The following is a 16736-nucleotide window of genomic DNA, read 5'->3' on the forward strand; positions in this document are numbered from 1 at the left end:
CGCCGCTCAGTTTCCGTTGAAGCGATAGACCGCACGTATGTACCTTCGCCCGCTGCGGCGTATGCTTGCTGCCAGCGTTTTGACAGTCGTTGTCTGCAGTCATTCAGTGTCATCTATTCGTGTTTGTTTGTGCGCGCTCACACCACGCTTGTTCATTCAATTAGTAATAGTCGGGCCACATTTTCCAACGCACGCTACACATGCAATGCTGCCCGGATCGGCAGTGCAGCGCTACAGGTGTGTCCCTTCGCACGCGCTGCCCACGGGAAGCGCTTCTCATCAACACCACCGTTTCACACGCGCCTTCTCGTGGTCATCGAGTTTCTCTTCATATCGGTCTGCTTACGCCGCAGCACACCTGCTTACTTAATCAGCTCATGTTTACTACAATCCATATTGCTACCAAAGCCGCTCACCTTACTTCGTATGACATTGCTGTGTTGTTATCGCATTCATTGCTTCGCCCTTAGGGCGAAACTGTGACATTTTTTTATTTGTGATAGTAATTGTGTGCAGTCGTGCATGCATGTTGTCCGGTGGTGAGGCAGCAGCTAGCTGATTTGAAAACACCACAACGATGCAGTAAATCGTTATGTCAACACGCAGCGAACATAAAGCTCCTGATAAATATAGTACCACCTTTGCGTATCGCAAGGAACACGTGTGTAGATGTGCGCTTTGCACTTATTTCTAGCTAATTGGTCGCCATCGTTTAAAAATGCGTTTCTGAGAATTATGGTTGACATATCACAACTATAGCACTCTGCCGCGACGCGAAACGAGCTCAATTTTGTATGTTCCAACTGCGATGTTTTAATTTGTGATCTGTACTGTTCTTCAGGATGGAAGCATTTTTAACCTACGCTGGAAGGATGGACCTAATGGGTTTGCCCAGAGACAAGGTCAACAACCGCAGAATATGCTCTGTGCCCTTCACGGAGGTGGATTTTATGGACCGAGCGAGAAGCAGGCCGTGAGAAGCTATTGTGCGCATTGGCCATTAGAGCAATTAAATGTTTTTTACATGCGCGTACATCAAAGACCATCCGCGTTTTGTTGCATTCTATAGTGTGTTGCACTGTCTGCTCCAATTCTGGTTTTCGCAAACGAACACAATAAAGTGAGTCCAAAGAACTGATGTGTTGTAAGTGGAATTATTTTTAATACAATTTGGGCGCATGCTTGCTTGATTGTAAGAATGAACGCGACTGCGTGCATAAAATTCAAAAAGAATCTACTGCGCACAAGCACGCAGCACGAATGCACGAATGACACCGCTGGACAGGAGAGGAGCGCGCGCTTCGGTTCGGCGGTGCATCTGATAACCCTCGCGACAAAAAAAAAAAAAGGGGGGGGGGCGCCGCGGACAGCTGCAGAAATACAAAAAAGCATTGCGCGAGGCATGATGGGAGGGTGAGGCGAGGCATGGCAGAGGGACAGGAAAGTCAAGAGGGAAAGGAGAAATGAATGGAACAACGGTATCATAAAAAGTTGCAGTGGCTTAGCTCGGCTATGCCAGGATATACGTAGCGTTAGCAAAGGTTCAGCTGATTATTCTTAGCTTTCCTGGTTGTCTCCTACGCTCAACCGCTAATTTCCAGGCAACTAATTCGGGATCCGATGAGTCAAGCTTCTCCGTTCTTCTGCGCTGTTGAGCAGCATTTGCGCTCTCCTTCTCCATGGCTATACCACACTGGCAAACGCCAGTCAGAACTGCAGCGGCTCCAGCGCAGTGTCAGACGTTGACTGCACAGCGAGCGCGCGCCGGCGCCAGTGCGTCTACCACGGCTACGACGTCACTCCTCTGGAATGCGCAGACCAGCGGCGGTGAGTCGCGTGCGGCGGCGGCGGAGTGCGCGAGAGGTGCCGGCTCCGGTGCGCAAGCCGTGTGACATCACTGATACTTGCGCATGCGCAGCACGGCTCTTGATGTGCCGCGCGAAACGGGCTTGGCTAGGCCAGTGTAGCTAACGCTACAAAAATGAAGCAGAAAAGTGCTATAGCGAAAGGGGGAACGTAAAAAAAATCGCTCCGCTTTTTTTGCTTTTTTTCGCCACAGTAGTACCGTCATCCATCCGCTAGGGCCTCACTGAAGTGCGCCTTGGCGCTAGCGTCGACTGAGCGTCTGCTATAGGAGAACCAATGGGAGGTATAGGAAGATTCACCCCCCTTGTAATACTCAACGTAGGCAAGAAGACCGTAAGCTCCGCTATCACCTACTCGTCACGATTTGTCCTACCGTCCTGGCGACCAAGTCCTACTCTGCACGCCTGTGCGCTGGCCTAGTCTGTGTGAAATGTTTTTCAGCAGTTTCCTTTGCCTTTATGAGATCTTATTTATTTATTTAGAAACCTACACAATTGGGCATTGTTGTAGGGGGGCCGAAACAAAGGCCATAATCAAAATAAGGAAGCAGACGGTAACAGCTATCACTTGAACATTCAACTCAAGCTTACATCTTGCAAGGAAGAGAAAAAAATATTTGCGGGAACATCGACAACACTAGCATCCAACTGATTCCACTCGTGAATCGTAAAATGAAAAAAAAAGAAGAATGCGCAAATACATCCGTGCGACAACTTATTTCTCGAACCTTTTTTAGCTTGATCATCCCTGCGCGATATGGGCTGATAATGTAAAAGTTTTATTAATACCAGTTTCATCATAAAAATGGGAAATAAAAAATGTCACAGTTTCGCCCTAAGGGCGAAGCAATGAATGCGATAGCAACACAGCAATGTCATACGAAGTAAGGTGAGCGGCTTTTGTAGCAATATGAATTGTAGTAAACATGAGCTGATTAAGTAAGCAGGTGTGCTGCGGCGTAAGTAGACCGACATGAAGAGAGACTCGATGACCACGAGAAGGCGCGTGTGAAACGGTGGTGTTGATGAGAAGCGCTGCCGGTGGGCAGCGCGTGCGAAGGGACACACCTGTAGCGCTGCACTGCCGATCCGGGCAGCATTGCATGTGTAGCGTGCGTTGGAAAATGTGGCCCGACTATTACTAATTGAATGAACAAGCATGGTGTGAGCGCGCACAAACAAACACGAATAGATCACACTGAATGACTGCAGACAACGACTGTCAAAACGCTGACAGCAAGCGCATATACGCCGCAGCGGGCGAAGGTACGTGCGGTCTATCGCTTCAACGGAAACTGAGCGGCAAATGCACAGCGCATAAAGGTCAGAGCCGTGTGGAGATAAGAGACGGTGCGAGCGGTTGTTGGCAGAGTAGAAGTGCGCCCCCCTCCCCCCGCTCCCTTCGGCGCTCGCTTCCCGCTTCCTTGCTTGCGCGTGAAAGATTGAGTGCGTTCGCTCTCCGTGACAGCGTGCGTCCCCGAACGCTTCCGCTCGGGCATACGGCGCGCGGCGAAGATTTTATCTATACGGAACCTCGCGGCGACGGCGACGACGACGGCGACGCCGACGGCAGAAATCCGGTCGAAGTGCCCATATAATTGCTATCGCAATAAAAAATTTCATCGCGAAAATTTTCTTCGCTGCTGAAGAGGTTTCCAACCTAGCTCAGAATGAGCTAGGTTGGAACCGTGGCAAAGGTGCTGCCGTCGGCGTCGTCTTCGCCGTCGCCGTGAGGTTCCGTATAGATAAAATCTTCGCCGCGCGCCGTATGCCCGAGCGGAAGCGTGCGGGGACGCACGCTGTCACGGAGAGCGAACCCACTCAATCTTCCAGGCGCAAGCAAGGAAGCGGGAAGCGAGCGCCAGAGGGAGCGGGGGGGGGGGGCGCACTTCTACGCGGCCAACAACCGCGCTCGTCGCTCGCTCGCACCGTCTCTTAACTCCACACGGCTCTGACCTTTATGCGCTGTGCATTCGCTGCTCAGTTTCCGTTCAAGCGATAGACCGCACGTACCTTCGCCCGCTGCGGCGTATATGCGCTTGCTGCCAGCGTTTTGACAGTCGTTGTCTGCAGTCATTCAGTGCGATCTATTCATGTTTGTTTGTGCGCGCTCACACCACGCTTGTTAATTCAGTTAGTAATAGTCGGGCCACATTTTCCAACGCGCGCTACACATGCAATGCTGCCCGGATCGGCAGTGCAGCGCTACAGGTGTGTCCCTTCGCACGCGCTGCCCACGGGCAGCGCTTCTCATCAACACCACCGTTTCACACGCGCCTTCTCGTGGTCATCGAGTCTCTCTTCATGTCGGTCTACTTACGCCGCAGCACACCTGCTTACTTAATCAGCTCATGTTTACTACAATTCATATTGCTACCAAAGCCGCTCACCTTACTTCGTATGACATTGCTGTGTTGCTATCGCATTCATTGCTTCACCCTTAGGGCGAAACTGTGACATTTTTGCACTCACTCACTCACCGTCGCTACTGATTACGCTACGCGGTACGCAATCACTAGAGCCCTCCCGACAAGTTGTGCTACTGACGTCGCTGACTTTCTTCTCTACGTATGACATCATTTTAGTGCACGGTGCTCCACGCCAATTACTCACTGACCGTGGCCGTAGCTTTCTCTCGGCAGTCGTCGAGGACATCCTTCGTTCCTGCTCGACAAAGCACAAGTTGAGCGCGTCCTACCACCCACAGAACAACGGCCTCACGGAGCGCCTCAACCGTACCATCACCGACATATTGTAGAAGTACGTTGCGGCCGACCACCACGACTGGAATCTTCATTTACCATATGTGACGTTCGCGTATAATTCATCGCGTCACGACACCGCCGGCTATTCCCCATTCTATGTCGTATATGACCGAGAACCCGCGTTGGCCTTGGACACTTTGCTGTCCTCGCCCCCAAGTTGAGCCACGCCCTTGGACACTTTGCTGCCCTCGCCAGCACGTTCAGCCACGCCCCCCGACGCAATCGCACACGCCGAACACGCGCGCAGCTCGCCCGCACCCGTCTCGAGGCCTCGCAAGAGGATCAGAGACGCCTCTATGATTTCCACCATCGCGACGTGCACTTTTCTCCGGGTTCTCTGGTGCTTCTCTGGTCACCCATCCATCGTGTGGGCCTTTCCGAAAAGCTGCTGTCGCGCTGCACTGGCCCATACCGTATGGTGCGACAACTTCGAGCTATCTCATCTCACTTTCAGCAAATCACCGAGGTCAGATAGTTTGGACGTGGGGGAATCTTTTGCTGTTCCCCAGACCAGACCTGTGTACAGGATCTACTCAAATGCACTAATTTTGTCACGCAGCCGGTGAGATCTTTCGTCCCTCCTCATCTAGCTTGCTGCAAAGGCCTAGTTCGCGGTGTGGACATAAGCCTAACTCCACCAGAAATCCTAGATATTTTGTACAGCAGGTGTAGTTTCCGTGTACCGCTGTACCAGACTTGTAGACAATAAGAGGGTTCCTACAGAAACAATCATAGCGACATTTGTAGGGATGGCTCGCCCATCAGAGATAAAGGCATGGCCAATAATTTACAGGGTTGAACCCTTACCTCCACGACCACTACAATGTCTCAAGAGCTGGTGGTACGGACACAGCGCTAATGCTTGTTGTTCAAGTGCTCGATGCCGATTATGCGGAGAAGAACATGATGCCAACGATTGCACGTCTCAGGAACAATCATGCTGTTTATGCAATGCGAATCATGCTGCCGACTACTCCAACTGCCCTGCCAGATCCAAAGAAATCCAGGCGTTTGAAATAATTGAGAGGCGACGGTGCTCTCGTCGAGAAGCTCTTGAAGAAATTCAGAGCAGGACCAAGGGTTATGCCGGTGTAACAGCCCGTCAGTCATTCGGCATGGATCAATCACTGCCCCAGGCAATTACAGCAGCAATAGAAAAAGCGATGGAAAAGGCATTAGAAAACATTCTACTAAATCTCTCTGAATCTTTGGCTACTGTAATATCAACGCAATTGGCTGGTATATCTCAGACACTAACAAACAGTGCACAAAATACGGCCACCTTACCTGAAACATCACCTAAATATCAGACAGCTCTTCCTTCTAACACTGTGGATTCAGTACGTCCTTCGACTTCCGCTCAGGTAATCATGAATGCCACTCCGATTCAGATTCTCTAGGCAATGGAGATGTAGATATGGACACTCGAGTTATTAAACGCACAAGATCGCCTAACAACAAAATGTCTCGTTCTCTTAACTCCAAAACAAAAAAGTGTGCGAAAGAATCACTTACGAGGACTGACTTTCTAAAAGACAGTATCCTGGACCAAGCAGCTGCGGCTGCTTGTCTACCGTCAACATGGGGTGCCTAAGGATGCTGCAGTGGAACTGCCGACCTATACTTTCTGCAAAAACAGATTTATTATATTTAATCTCCCACCAATCGCCAGACGTTATACTATTACAAGAAACTTGTTTGTCCGCTGACCAAGACTTTCATTCAAACAATTACAAGTGTTTTCGATTGGATAGACCTTCCCGAGGTGGCGGATTAGCGTTTTTCATTTCGTCTAAATTCTGTCATAAAGCAAAAATTTCGTATCATACCCTATCATCCGAATGTGAAATCTTAATATTAGCAATAACTATTCCGGGTTGCGCCCCACTCTCTATAATTAACTCCTAATTTCCCGCTGGAGTGCAAAACGTATGCCCACTTGATGTCGCAGTAACGTACTGCAAAAAGAACATATTGCTTGCGGGTGCTTCAACTCGCATCATGTGTCATGGGGCTTCCGCACAGACTGATCTGGAAAACATTTATGGGATTGGGCTAATGTTAAAAATTTTACATGTTTAAATGCTAAAGTTGCCACTTTCGTGCGTTCGCAGTCACGGTCTGTCCTAGATTTGACATTTGCTAGGTCAGGCATTTCCATTTCTTCTTGGACTGTGGTTGATGCCGCCACTAGTAGTGACCACCGCCCGATTGTCATTGATATTAACAACCCTCTCATTTCTTTAAATAAACATACGCATACATTCGTGGACTATTCAAAATTTAAAAATAATTTACAGTCAACTTTGTCTTCTACGACAGATATGGAAACAAATATTAAAGCGATGAGCCTTTGTGCAATTTTGAAGGGCACTTAAAAAATCAGAATTTGTCGTATCATCAACAAAAGAGCGCATTGATTGTCCATGGTGGAATAGTGATTGCGCACGAGATTATCGACGCCGAAAAGCTGCATGGAAGAAACTTATTTCCAATCAGTGCCCTACTAATTAGAGTATTCATAAATATGCTGCTGCTATGTTTAAAAGAACAGTTTCCTTAGCGAAGGATAACTATGATGAAAAATGGTACAACTTTTAATCGAAAAGTGATAACAAAAAAGCATGATTTAGGTTTCTTCGCTCTCGTAAGGCCGGCCTTTCCAGTGCTCATAAATATTGATTCAGTGGTTCTGTCACCAAAAGAATTATTAGAATCATTAAACAAGATCGCAAAAGCCTTAGAAGAGCGCTTTACAACTCAGCTGCAAGTAAACTTCGTAGGGGTTCTATCAGGGGATTACTTTATAGAGGTATCAATGGAAGAACTTCAGCACGTTATTCGGCTGCTACCTGGCACAGCTCCAGCTCCAGATCGCATTACATCAGGCATGTTAAAAATATTGTTTGACCTCTGCCCACGAGACCTCTCCAATATCGTTAACGCATGGATAACGCTAATGAACGCATGGATTCCTCCTGACTGGAAACTCGCAAAAATAATCCCCTTGCTCAAAAACCAAGGAGCAGGATTGGACCCAGATAATATAAGACCAATCGCATTAACCTCAAATGTTATGAAATTAATAGAAAGGGTATTGCACATTTGTATTATGAAATCTTTAACGGATAATACATTATTGAGCCCATGTCAGATTGGATTTAGACCCGGATGCTCGATATGGTGCGCCCATGTCGATTTAGAGGAACGCATTAAGCTTGCACGGCACAGGCGGCAGTATGCAGCTTTAGTGACCCTTGATTTAGCTAAAGCCTACGATAGTGTAGAACATGTCATACTCCTTAACGTTTCATATAGCATGGATTTACCTCGATATATTATAAATTGGATACACGAATTTTTAAAGGATAGACAATTTTATTGTTCTCAGCGTGGCTTGGTGACACAAAAATATAGTAAAACAAGAGGAGTTCCCCAGGGATCTGTCCTTTCTCCTATTTTATTTAACATTTTACTAAGTTCAATCCCATTGTGAGATAGTGTACAAGTATATGTCTATGCAGATGACATAGCATTCTTTGCGTCTGCGAGTGGTATTCACTCATTACAGAGTACACTACAGTCATACTTGGGAACACTTGAAGCCTGGTTTGCGAATAGTCGAATGTCGCTCAATGTTAACAAAAGCGCCTTGACTGTGTTTCCATTGAATGTACCAATTAATATCTCTCTCCAATATCATTAGGAAATTATTCCGCAAGTTGAGTTTATCAAATATCTCGGTGTAATATACGACACAAACCTGAACTGGCGAAATCACATTGATCATGTTAAATCTAGGGCGACACGCGCGGTTGGCATGATAAGCAAACTTGGCCAACATCGCTTTGGGTTACACAGAGACACTTTAATGATGATTTATCTTATGTATGTTCGTCCGATATTGGAATTTGGGTGCGTGCTATTCTCTGGTGGGCCAGCGTACAAAATTAACCCCCTGGTTCTTCTAGAGCGGGAGGCGATTCGGAATTGTCTCGGTTTGCCAAAATTTGTAGCTAACAATAGAGAGTTTTAGAATAGGGGCCCCAAACGTTTTGGGGCCCCAAAGAAATAGCGTCGACACCACTGCGCATGCGCGAGGCGCTAACTGCGTTTGGGTTTTGCGTCGGGCACGCTATTTCGCCGATTTAGCGGGAGCCCCAAAAGCAGCCCCAAAAGTTTTGCGTCAACAAACATGGCGGCACCCATCGAAGCGGCGGCTCTCCGAGTACCAAACTCGGCTTGATTCGTGGTAACGCGTGAAGTTCCTAAGCTAGGAGAAGTGTCTGCGGTTATCGCTTTCTCTCAACTAACGTGTGTAATGAAGATTGATTCATTAGACGCAGCTGATTCTGAATACGATTGTCGATTCCATGGCTCGTAGGCCTAACGTGGATTAGCTTGGCTGGTGAAAGCACGTCAAGTTGGTTACTCAAAATTAGGCGCAATAAATCGCTTGCTGCTAATAGAATAACATCTTAATTGCAATTAAACGCAAAACCACGAAAGTCAAAATTACTCTTCCTATCATAAAATGGTATAGTTTATTTTAACATTTGGAATAGTTTTTCTTTGACACCATAGTGGCGCTGCAAGCGCAACACGCTATTCGCAAACGCAAAGCCCTATTCTAAAACTCATCACTCTTGCATGCCCCAACGCTAACACCCGCAAAGCTCTTTGGGGCCCCAAACTTTTGGGGCCCCTATTCTAAAACTCTCTAATGTATTATATCAAGAAGCACGACTGCCTACACTTCCCTGCAGATTCCGCATTCTAACGGTAAAAAAATATTGAATCATTTATGCATCTTCTTTGAGAAGATCACAATTTGTATTTATTAGATAAATGAGGGCATTTTTCGATCAGCATTGGTCCCGCCTACTTCGACCTCAAGTTTTGTTTGTACAAGCTGAGCTCGATCAATTAAATGTTAATATACGCGAGATCGCTCACTCAGACAAACCCTTACCTAATATAATGATAGAATTTGACGATATATTTCCATCTAATGCCAAACTCCTGCCCACTACATACTTAAACGGCATGTTGCAAGATCATTTAACGCAACTAGGAATAGGTCACGTGATCGCGACTGACGCGTCAATGAATGAAGAGAAAGCGGGTGTGGGTATTTTCTCCGAATCACAATCCTGGTCTTATGCAGTACGCCTTCCGGATTTCACACCCATATTTTTGGCTGAACTAGCAGCGATTATCTTAGCTCTGCGGAAACTTCCTTCAAATTACTCAACAGTGGTTATAGTGACTGATTCACTGTCAGTATGTACATCGCTCACTTCATCTGCAGACACTACTGTAACCAATACATTTAAATTGTTAACCCCTCCTAACTTAAGTCTGGTACGATTGGTATGGGTTCCAGGCCATCGTGGTATATTTTTAAATGAAATGGCTGACACACTTGCGCGGATATCTCTTGATGGACCCGTTATGTCAGTCATACCTAGTTCGGCTTATGTCACTGCGGCTAGGTTTAGAAAATTTTTTCTATTACAAGATTCCACAAAACTGAAAATCCAAATGTCGGAATTGAATCATTTGTCCTTTTCGTGGGACAATAAATGGTGCCCCACACGTGAATTAGAAATCTCCATAACAAAATTACGCTGCCGAATCCCACCATTAAATTTTTACCTACACAGGTCCGGTCTGGCACCGTCCCCTCTGTGTCCTACCTGCCAGGAACCCGAAAACATTGACCACTTTCTATTATTTTGTCGTCGCTTTAGAAATCAGAGGAAGAAATTCGAATTTTCATTCCGTAAATTGGGTATTTCTCTTACTACTCAAAATATCCTCTCCTTCGGGGCTTCTTCAATGGGCTTTAGCTACAGGAACATCTGCGTGGCCCTCTGTGATTATATCTGTGACACAAAAAGACTACCCAGTTAATTCTCGGAACAAATAATTGGATAACTCATTAAATCGCTAATTGTTGTTTCGAAATTATTCTAATACCACCAAAAAGTTTTTGCTGTTTATATACAATTACAATGATTTTACTTCTGTCTCTGCCCTGTAAATCTCTTTCCAAATTATCATAAACGCCATACTTCACCCTGATTTACTTTTTCGTCTAGTTTTTTTTTTCCGTCTCTCCCTTCACTTTAACCTTTAACCGCCAGCTTCTTGGCCAATCCCCCGTAGTGGGTAAGCGCCACGGATGAGGATCAAGCAAGCAAGCAAGCGTCGCCATTTTGGCCTCCGTTATCTTCCCTGTAAATAAAGTGTAAATAGCCTTGGGCATCAGTTACACGTAACAATATCATACTTAGAATGTGATGACTGTGACGTCGTGACAGCTTCGCGCCCGTGCGCCACGGGCGACCTTGCAAACCCTCCCTTATGAAAGCGACGTTTTTATGCCTAGTATTTTTGATAAACCTGTAATTTCGTGCACATGGTCATGCAATCGCGTACGCTCAACACATATCGAGTTTTTCTGTTAGATACCTCCAGAGTCCGCCTATATAGTGCTGTCGAGAAATGCGTAACCGATGGTGGGATCGAACCTCTGTCTACCAGCATAGCAGCCCTGTGCTGTGACCATGATCGCATGTCATGCTTCTCTCGTTCCATAGTCGCTCTTTGAAGCCTCTGGCGCATGTGCCACGTGCCAGTTTTTCTCACATTCTTCTCTCGTGGCAGCTAGTGCTTTGAGACGTGCGCTGCGTGCACTGCCTTCGGCTGGGGTCTGCCCATATTTTCTGTTAGATACTTCCAGTTAGAGACTTCAGCCAGCCAAGAGAACAGGCTGGCTTCAGGAAGGGATATTCTACGATGGATCATATCCATGTCATAAATCAGGTAATCGAGAAATCTGCGGAGAACAATCAATCTCTCTATATGGCTTTCATGGATTATGAAAAGGCATTTGATTCAGTAGAGATACCAGCAGTCATAGAGGCATTGCGTAATCAAAGAGTACAGGAGGCATACGTGAGTATCTTAGCAAATATCTACAAGGATTATACAGCTAGCTTGGTTCTCCACAAGAAAAGTAGAAAGTTACCTATCAAGAAAGGGGTCAGGCAAGGAGACACTATCACTCCAATGCTATTCACTGCATGCTTAGAAGAAGTATTCAAGCTCTTAGGCTGGGAAGGCTTAGGAGTGAGGATCGACGGCGAATATCTCAGCAACCTTCGGTTTGCAGATGACGTTGTCCTATTCAGCAACAATGGGGACAAATTACAACAAATGATTGAGGACCTTAATCGAGAAAGTGTAAGAATTGGGTTAAAGATGAATATGCAGAAGACAAAGATAATGTTCAATAGCCTGGCAAGGGAACAAGAATTCAGGATCGCCAGTCAGCCTCTTGAGTCTGTAAAGGAGTACGCTTATCTAGGTCAATTACTCACAGGGGACCCTGATCATGAGAAAGAAATTCACAGAAGAATAAAATTGGGTTGGAGTGCATACGGCAGGCATTGCCAAATCCTGAATGGTAGCTTACCACTGTCGTTGAAAAGAAAAGTGTACAATCATTGCATTCTACCGGTGCTAACATATGGGGCAGAAACTTGGAGGTTAACAAAGAAGCTCGAGAACAAGTTAAGGACCGCACAAACAGCGATGGAACGAAAAATCTTAGGAGTAACATTAAGAGACAGGAAGAGAGCGGTGTGGATCAGAGAACAAACGGGGATACACGATATTCTAGTTGACATTAAGCGGTAGAAATGGAGCTGGGCAGGTCATGTAATGCGTAGGATGGATAACCGGTGGACCATTAGGGTTACAGAATGGATACCAAGAGAAGGGAAGCGCGGTCGAGGGCGGCAGAAAACCAGGTGGGAGGATGAAGTTAGGAAATTCGCTGGCGCAAGTTGGAATACGCCAGCGCAAGACAGGGTAATTGGAGATCGCAGGGAGAGGCCTTCGTCCTGCAGTGGACATAAATATAGGCTGGTGATGATGATGATGATGACTTCCAAAATGGGTTAAATTTGCCTGTAATGCTATAGCATAAATAAAAGAAGACATGGGCGTCGTACTTACAGAGTGCGCTAGAAGCGTGTCAGCTTTGCGTGTAATGACGTCACCGATGTCTAGAAGGCTGTGCGCGCCAAGAATGGCGATGATGTCACTCGCGGTGCGCCTGCAAGACAAATTGTTGAGAAAAAAATTCAGAGCCCCTCCACTACTGTGAAGACGGAAGCCAGCGAAGCTGTGACTATAGCGGGTCTGCTGCAGTGAATATTGCCCCACGATGAGAATGAGCGTATCGTCGTTGGGCATCACCCAATCGAACATGTCTATCATGAACGTTTCGATCTCTTTCGTAGGCGTTGCAGGGGGAACGTAACATCTCCTAGAACCTCGCCAACAACAGCTACAATGCAAAACGCTGCCAACCCGGTGTTTTCATACAACTCCACGACGTGGCGCTACATGTCTGAAATTGTTGTACACTGCACTTCCGGTTTTCTACAGACGCAATCTCCTGGAACCTAGCCTATAACAGCTTCTCTGTAACAATTGGCATGCGGATGGTTCTGCAGTCCTCGGTGCTAGGATCGACACAGCTTTTTTTTGCAGAGTGAGTGAGTACGAACTTTATTTAGGTCCTGAGGAGAAAGAATGAAAGCGAGGCCGGAGGCCCCACCAATCTATCCGGTGGCTCCACCCTGGTCGGGGCCGGTAGACATAGTCCTTCGGCGACGGCCCGGGCCCTCTGGAGCTTTTTTTGCAGAAGAACCACTGCTAGCTGCACGCGCCCGTCCTCGCAAATCACTCTAGCCGCGGAAACGGGTACACGTGTTGTTGATCATCGCGTGAAAGTATATTTTCTTTTATAGAGAACATGTTCGTTTGAATGGCAGTATACATGACGTGACGTTTTACTAGCAGAATCGAAGTCGATTTCTTTTAATAAACTAGCGAATTAAGCATTCTTACATTAGAGCAACTAAGTGCAGAATGACAGAAAGATGGAGAAGTGGGCATAGAATGATATTAGAGTGCTTTAGCTGAGCGCTTGCTGCCCGCCCCGCTCAGACCGGCAGCAAATGCCACACAACCGCTGCGCTCGCGCACAGCGCTCATAGCGGCAGCGGAACGAAGACCGCATCCTTCGCTCCGCTATAAAGCCGACTGAGCGGAGCGTCACAGCGTGTCTACTTGGGGACTCTTCTTCGTTTTGCAGCCGAATTGATTGCGTGTCGCTCGCGTCTCGGCAAGACGCGCTTATCAAATGCGAAATCTACGCAGTTTCCTGCAGTAGACAGTTTTAGCAGAGCGCCGCTTACGCTCCGCTCCGCTTAGATTTCACGCTCTGAGATGCTGCAGGAAACTGTGTAGATTTTGCATTTGATAAGCGCGTCTTGCCGAGACGCGAGCGACGCGTTATCAACTCGGCTGCAAAACGAAGAAGAGTCCCCAAGTAGACACGCTGTGACGCTCCGCTCAGTCGGCTTTGTAGCGGAGCGAAGGATGCGGTCTTTGTTCCGCTGCCGGTATGAGCGCTGTGCGCAAGCGCAATAGCGTTCCCGCTAAGCGGTTGTGTGGCCGCAGTGGACTGGAATAAACACCAACTAAGGAAGGCACAGGCGGAGACCACGCGATGTAGAACGAAACCAGGATGCTTGTTTACACAGCTGCGTGTGGATCGGTCACCTCCTGCGGCCGTGCAAAAGCGAAGCTACTACCAAATAAAGTTGACGGCTTTCAACACCCATGACCTATCTCGCTTCTTTTTCACCTTGCTGATTTAATCGGCACATGTTCTCGGCAAACCTTCAGCTGAACGACTTGTGAAAGACAGCACTCGCGTCGCTCCTACTTTCAAAGCGAATCTTTCTTTGCATACGCTCCCGGGTTTAGCGTGACTGCTGTCTGCTGGGTCTGTCAGTATATTGGTGGATATGTTAACAGCGAAGCTGTTTAAGCTGGAGGTAGTGCGGCGGTGTACGCAGAAAACTCCGCCTGGCGATGACGTCACGGGCGTCGCCTAGTAACGGAGCGCCACCTCCTCACATACTACTACTTCGCCGAGCTGGGAGAGAGAGAGAGAGAGAGCTTAGAAAATGTGAAAGCCGAGTAGTAGTAGTGATTTTATTCAAGAAGAAAATGACGTTTATTTCTGCTGCCCAATAGGGAGCACGGCGCAGCGTCAGGGAAGGGGAAAAAGGAGATAAAGATGTTGAAAGGAAGGGAAGAGAAGGAGAAGCAACAAGAGTCTTATCCGATCATGGCGGAGGCTGGTGATGAAGGCGGTGGCCAGCTATGGCCGAGCGCTTAGCGATGGGCGGAGATTCCGTTCTGTTCCAAAAACTCCAAAAGGCTATGGATATCTCGGAGGTGGGGAGTCGACGGGAACAGGAGGTCGCTGGTTGTCGCAGCAGGTAGACACTGTGGCCTGTAGGCAGTGATGACCCTTGAGCGGTCCTGTGCCAGCGCTGGGCAAGCACAGAGAAGGTGCTCGAGGGTCTCGGGGTCGCCACAACTAAAGCCCCTCAATGAAGATTGAGGGGCTTTAGCCACAACGTTCGCAGGCCGGTGATGTGGAGCGTCCCTTGGCGTGCAGCCGCGCCGCCGTCCAGACACAGCCCGTGTGCAGTCGAAGCAACGTTGCGCGTTCCCTCCTGGTAAGGCCACACTCTGGATGTGGCCTGGGACCGTTGCCATTAGGAGTTTCGCTCGAGTGTTCGAGGAGATCGGATGTGTCTTTCGGAGCTTTCGCGTCTGCGGGAGACGCTGTGGCGTCTCATGCAACGCTCCCCTCTTTCTACTACGTACTGGTGCGTTCTTGCAACTGTGAGTGGACTTCGCCGAGCCCGTTCGCCTGACCGTCGTCCTCGCTGCCTGCTCGCCCGGTCAACGACGTCGGAGACGACGTGTCTCCGACGTCGTCTCCGTCGTCTTCGCCTTTTGCTATCCACGAGCTGGACTTGGTTCTTGCCATTTGTGCGCTTGTCTGGCACAGCCGTTTTCGCGACTGGGATGGCAGGGGCGCCCCCAGCTTCACCGGCGCAGCCGACCGACCACCCGCGGCGTTCCCTCGTACGCGGCTCGTCGCGCAAACGCGCGGTGAGCGTCGCCTGCCCACGATCTCTGTGGCAGCTCATCGCCAGCGCTGAGGCAGTGCGGTTGCAACACGAGCAGGCCTTTGCCGGGCCATCAGCGGACGGCCGACATCTACTGATGATAAGTGGTTCTTGAGGGAAAGGGAAAGGTTGGCGCTATCTTCTGCAGCCCTTGAGGGAGCACGGCTCAGCGCCAACGGGGAGGGGTAAGTGGGAGCGAAAGAAGGGATAGAGTGGAGTCGCCATGGCTGGGCGAAGCAAAACCGGCAGGCATAGGCGGCACGTATCAGGCCGAGATGGAAGGCCTTGGTGTGCTGCAGAGTGTGCAGGGGTGTTGTGCCAGGCCGGTCAGGCCCGGGGTGGGGTGGGAGGCCGTGAGGCCTTCCCGCTTGTAGAAATGTCCTTAGAGGCGTGCGGAGAGCCCTGACGAGTCAAGGAACTCCACGACGCCTCGAAGTGCAGAAAGGTGGTGTCGGCCGGGGAAGAGGAGATCTTCCTCCTTGCCAGAGGGGAGGCCCAGGCTGCCTCATCAATGAAAGCAGAGTATAAAAGTAACATCGCGCAGTATAGCGGGTGCGCGGGGGAGAGGGGGAGCGAGGCAGTTGGTAGTGGGACGCGTAGAACTGCTGCCGACGCCGACTGTGTTTCCCCGCGTTCGCGCCGAATGCGCCTGGTGTCCGTGACTGCAGCCAATGCCTCTAACGGTGGCTGGGCGGATTTCGACCAGAGAACTGGACACTCGTCGCTTCCGAAAGATTGAAGCGAGAGCTGGGGAAGCTGAAACCAAGCGTCTTGCCTAACCTAAAGTCCCTATATAAGAAAAGTACTGCCATCCTTTGATCTACGCCGCTCCTCTCTCTCCTGCATATCCGATTGGACGATGATAGCGCGCGCTTTCACTTCTTTATATATATATATATATATATATATATATATATATATATATATATTGTAACGAATGACTCAAGGACTTCTAAGGTAACTATTTATTGGGGCTAACTTCTGCCCAGCAAGTAAATAAAATTGAATAACTGCAGCGTTCCAAGCAGGAG

General features: G+C 48.4%; 1 protein-coding gene across 1 annotated transcript in view; it reads right to left on the reverse strand.

Annotated features, from left to right (window-relative positions):
• The window catches only part of LOC119464999 (chymotrypsinogen B), a 75725-nt gene that overhangs the window by 31756 nt on the left and 27233 nt on the right, over positions 1 to 16736 (reverse strand). The window contains exon 4 of the mRNA XM_049656336.1: positions 12659 to 12758. Coding sequence (XP_049512293.1) covers positions 12659 to 12758 — 100 coding nt within the window. The remainder of the gene's footprint in view (positions 1 to 12658; positions 12759 to 16736) is intronic.

The sequence above is a fragment of the Dermacentor silvarum genome, chromosome 9, assembly GCF_013339745.2.
Source record: "Dermacentor silvarum isolate Dsil-2018 chromosome 9, BIME_Dsil_1.4, whole genome shotgun sequence".
Taxonomy (NCBI): Eukaryota; Metazoa; Arthropoda; class Arachnida; order Ixodida; family Ixodidae; genus Dermacentor; species Dermacentor silvarum.